Raw genomic sequence first — 5,204 nt, 5'->3', positions numbered from 1 at the left:
GCGATTCAGCTCAGTAGTTGAAAGCTTGGCTACGGATCTCGGGGTCCGAGTTCGATCCTCGGCCGTATGTATCTCCGTGACTATTATGATGAAGACATTTTTTCTGATATCATTAGTCTCACCTCTGAATTCATGTGGGAAGTTGTAGTTACTTGCGGAACAGGTTTGTACTGGTAAAATCCATGAAACATGTTAGGTAACGCCCCCTTTCATGCTGAAATACTGTTGAAAAACGGCGTTAAAACCAAAACAACCAACCAACCAATGCCCGACAGTAAATAACATATCAGTGAAATTCAGCTTCATAAATATTTGAAATGACATATTGCCATTTGCAAAGGAAAATCCTACAAAATATGATGACAAGTGATGATTTCCTAATTTCATCCAAATAAACCTTTAATGGTATTACGTCGATCGTGCATACATACATATATATATATATATATATATATATATATATATATATATAAAAATATAGTTTTTTTTCTAACCATTACTGGTAATTTATTATATTTGATACAAGTCTACAGATATGGAACTTGGCAGCATTGTTTCTCTCCCTTACGTTTAGGGATAAAAAAATAACATTGTAAAGCATCTCTAGATCAGTCCTCTTTTTCCATACATTGTCCCAGCAGATTCATGGCTGTTTCCCTGTGTCCAAGGTTTGGTTCCTGGTTAATTGTTCTAACAACGTTAGAAAGAGCTCTTTGCTTATCCTCCTGTCTCCCAAGAGAGCTGTAGGTCTTGTATTGTAGAAAGTAGAGGTAAGGAAGGGAATCTACCACAGCCAAGTCCATCCATCCATCAACGAAGATTAAGCCTCTAAAAGCAAGGTCCTCTTGTGTAGATCTAAACATTTCATGTCTTAGTTCATGTGGCACACAGTTTATTTCACATGGCAGAAATTTTACACAGTTTGCTGTAGTGTACTTTATAACTTCTTCATTATGATTGTCACATATTGCATTGAATTCTCTTCTGAAAGCTTGATCATTGATGACACAATTACATAAACAAATAGGCTCAACAATGTTTAGATCATAGCTTCTTTCAATATCTCTGAGAACAATTTCTGCTCTTTGTGTATCCCCTATACAGTAGAACATAGAGGCTAGCTTCAGTTTACCAGATGCAACATCTGTGTTCAGACCAAGTGAGACCCAGGTTAGAGCTTCTGCTGATATTGCATTATGCTGTTGAATGTTGAGGGATGCCAGGACAGATCCCAGGGTTGTACAATACCATCGAGCCATAAGGCTGCTAGCTGTTTTGTCCAAACCTTGGCATTGAGTAGAAGTAATCACTAGTTTGAAAATAGCCTTAAGCAATTGTTGTATAGCTTCTGCATAACCACTGTTTCTTATGAAAATTATTGTATATTCCAATAAGAACTGATCAACACAGCGTGCAGTTAAATGTAATAATTGTCCTGAAACAATGTCATTTGTTTTGAATGAGAGCAAATAACTCAACTTCAGCCAAAGTCTTGCACAAAGTCCATCACATTCAATCTCCAATAATACTCTCCCTTCACTGTTGATAATATACAGCAGTATTTCAAGAATGTAAGGTTTATATTCAAGAGAAATATGTCCTCTCATCAAGTTGTTTCTAGGTATGAGAAAGTGTGAACAATTTTCATTTAAGATGCTGTTATATAGAACAAATAAACAAATTGATAGGCAGACAAGTAAGTTATTTTCTCTCCAGATGTCAGATGTGTTTGCAATACAGTGGAACAGAACTGTTTTACACATGAAGCTTGAAATGTTGTCTTCAAAGTGTGGCTTGATGAAGGTTTTCAGTATCATCTTCATCAGGACGTAACATCGAATCTGTGTAATATTGAGATTGAACATTAAACACCTTTCAGCTAGAGATGTTGATATTCTCCATTCAAACTCTTCATTTTGACTGCCCTTGCTTCCAACACCAACAACAAAACATCCAGTATTGCTGCAATATCTCTTCATGACATTTGAAGGCCACTCACCTACACCTTGCCAGTCTAACCTTTGCCTAGCTTGAAGAGGCCATGATTTACAGGTTAAAGCAAGAACAGTATCACTATCCGCGGTCCCAGGTCGTCCTTGTTCTGCATATGCTGGACCATGTCTCTCTCCTCCCCCAAAAACAACAGCTAAGCTATCTGTCATGATTATGTTCTTTTTCAATACTCTTCCTGTTCTGTCTCTGCAATGATATTTATCAGGTACATGATTGCAAGGAAGAGGAGCATCATCTCTCAGGCGCTGCAGTAGACAATAACCAGGTGATACAGTTTCATCCTGGATCATCAACAGATTGAGCACACCAGGTTCCCAGTCGGCCCAGTCTTGTATCACATTACAGTTATTAATACACATAAGCTGGTCAGTGTCTGACTTTAGTCCCGGTGTGGTTGTTCCCTCACTCTGACTGCCAAAGACGTATGAAAAATTATTTGCATCAATTATTTGATATGAACATGCATACATAGATTCCACCAACAGCATTGCTCTTCTTCTTTTCAGAGTAATTCTCTCATTCACTCCTATATCAGCAAGAACCTCGGACAGTCTGAGTGACACGTTCTCAATATAACCAGGTTGTTGAAACATTCTGAAAGTAGATAAAATAAGACTATAATTATAATCTCTGAACTCTTATTCTGTCATAAAGCTTTCTTAATCTAGGTTGTAGCAAAGTCAGTTTATACATTACTTTATTATCCCCCGCTGATGAAATCGGGAGGGGGATATTGAAATGGCGTTGTCCGTCCATTAGTGGGTCTGTGCATCCGTCCGTCCATCCGCAGCCATTTCTCAGTAACTAGCTGGCAGAATTTCATGAAACTTGAAATAAACATGAACAACATACTGCGATAATGCCTGTCAAGATTTTTTTTTTGGATTGATCAATTTCCCTTAGAGTATTTGCCCTTGATGTAATGAAAAATGCCCAAAAATGTCCGTCTCAGTAACTAGCGGGTAGAATTTCATAAAACTTGAAATAAACATGAACCAACATACTGCGATGATGCCCATCAATTTTTTTTGATTGGTCAATTTCTCTTAGAGTTATTGCCCTTGGTTTAATGAAAAATCCACGTTTACAGCCATTTCTCAGTAACTAGCTGATAGAATTTTATGATTCTTGAAATAAATATGAATCAACATACTATTATGATGCCTGTGTTTTTTTTTTATTTGTCAATTTACCTAAGAGTTATTGCCCTTTAATTGTTTAGAAATCTACAGATTTGTATTTAACAAACCAACCAATTTGGTAGAATTTCGTCAAACTACTTTCATTCTTTTCCATGAACATTCATTATAAACATGTGAAGTTGTGTACCCACACCTGGTCACCGCCTTGCCTTGGTCACCCAGCCCCTCCCCCCCCCCCCACTTCCCCCCAAAAAAGAAAAAAACAAATTCCTTTTTATTAATTTTTTTTCAAACCTTTCATGAACATTTATCAACATGCAAAGTTGTACTGTACCCCTACCTCACTCCTCCGACCCGCTGAGTCATGACCACCGCCCCGATCATGCATCCCCCCACCCCACCACCAGAATTTGTTTTTTCATTTTTAATTTTCCATCAATATTTATAATCAACATGTGATGTTTCGTACCCTCACCCGGTCATCCCTGCTGCCCCCCCCCCCCCCCCCCCCCCACTCAACCCCAATAAAGTATTAATTTTGTCAAGTTGATTTTGACTTATGAAATTATTTGCTTCTTAGTAACATCCTTAACTTTTTGCCGGATATATCTTTTTGTCGTTCCTCAAATATTAACACAAACCCTTTCGGCGGGGGATACCAATTCATCGAATTTGCTTGTTTATGTCCCTTTACACATAACCTTCAGGTCTTTGATCATATTTTAGGATTGTGCCAAATTTGGTCACATTTATAGCTAGAAGAGATGAATAATTTTATGCTATATTTTCTTGATGTCAAACGAAAGACTGTTGTATTTGGAACTAAATGTACACAGTACAACCTGTCTGTAAAGACCACCCTGTGGTAATGAAAAAAGTTTCTTGTTGACAGGTTGTATCTATTACAGGTAAATCTACTCTATTTATGGTTGAACAGGAATGAAAATTAGTGGCCTTGATAATCAGATCTTCTAGTAGTGGTCTTAATACCGGTACAGAGATTTGACTGTATTGTGAAATCATTAGTATTTGTTGAATATTAATTTCCATGTATTTTATGGTTACCTCAATCCATTGAATTCAAATCCAATTAAATTAAAACATTCCTTTTCATTTTACATCAACAAAAATGGCCATTTTGGACAAAGCAAAGAAAATAATATTTAATGACGACAAACATGAATGATTATCAGTAACAACTACTTTGAAAAATGAGAAAGTAGATACCTTTTTTTTGGTATGAAGTCAGCAATGTGCTGATTAATCACTTCTAATTGAAACTCTTTTTAACCAGTCAAAAACTCCTCTGAATGTTTAATAAACTGCTTAGTTATGGTGTATATCTATACTTCCTCTTTCTGTTTTAATAGCAAAAATCAAGTAACAAACACATATTGAAATACATGTGTATACAGTATCAGTAACTTACATTTGATGCAGTGTTTCAGATTAACTTTTAAACATGGTAGACCAGCTGGGCGCCTAGACTGAAAATTTTGGTAACCTAGCCTGAAACTTGATAGCCCAGTTATTTGAATGATATAATTGGGAGTATAATCAAAGCCCCGAGAGGACTGTAGTGAAGCGAAGCTGAACCGATATGCATTTTAATAGAGAACCAAGGCAAGAAAAGATTCTATCATTTTGCAATATTTCACTAAATGCTTCTAGTCTTTTTAGCTCACCTGAGCACGAAGTGCTCAAGATGAGCTTTTGTGATCCCCCTGTGTCCGTCGTCGTCCGTCCTTCGTCAACAATTTGACTGTTAACACTCTAGAGGTCACAATTTTGACCTTATCTTAATGAAACTTATTCAGAATGTTACCCTTAATAAAATCTTGGAAGAGTTTGATATTGGGTCATCTGGGGTCAAAAACTAAGTCACCAGGTCAAATCAAAGGAAAAGTTTGTTAACACTTTAAAGGTCACAATTTTGGCCAAATCTTAATGAAACTTGGTCAGAATGTTACCCTTAATGAAATCTTGGAGGAATTTCATATTGGGTCATCTGGGGTCAAAAACTAAGTCAACAGGTCAAATCGAAGGAAA

At 36.8% G+C, this 5,204-nt stretch overlaps 1 protein-coding gene across 1 annotated transcript; it reads right to left on the bottom strand.

Moving 5' to 3' along the window:
* Window positions 1-263: 263 nt before the first annotated feature.
* Window positions 264-4,496, bottom strand: LOC123557081 (uncharacterized). Its single transcript, XM_045348305.2, has 2 exons — window positions 4,383-4,496; window positions 264-2,607 (listed from the first exon to the last, which is right to left on the bottom strand). Exon 2 carries the CDS (start codon window positions 2,604-2,606, stop codon window positions 609-611), a length of 1,998 nt encoding a protein of 665 aa, XP_045204240.2. The 5' UTR covers window position 2,607; window positions 4,383-4,496; the 3' UTR covers window positions 264-608.
* Window positions 4,497-5,204: the final 708 nt, after the last annotated feature.

This window comes from Mercenaria mercenaria, chromosome 5 (assembly GCF_021730395.1).
Source record: "Mercenaria mercenaria strain notata chromosome 5, MADL_Memer_1, whole genome shotgun sequence".
Taxonomy (NCBI): domain Eukaryota; kingdom Metazoa; phylum Mollusca; class Bivalvia; order Venerida; family Veneridae; genus Mercenaria; species Mercenaria mercenaria.
Note: the sequence above shows the minus strand (reverse complement) of the source record. Positions and strands in the feature narration are given on the sequence as shown.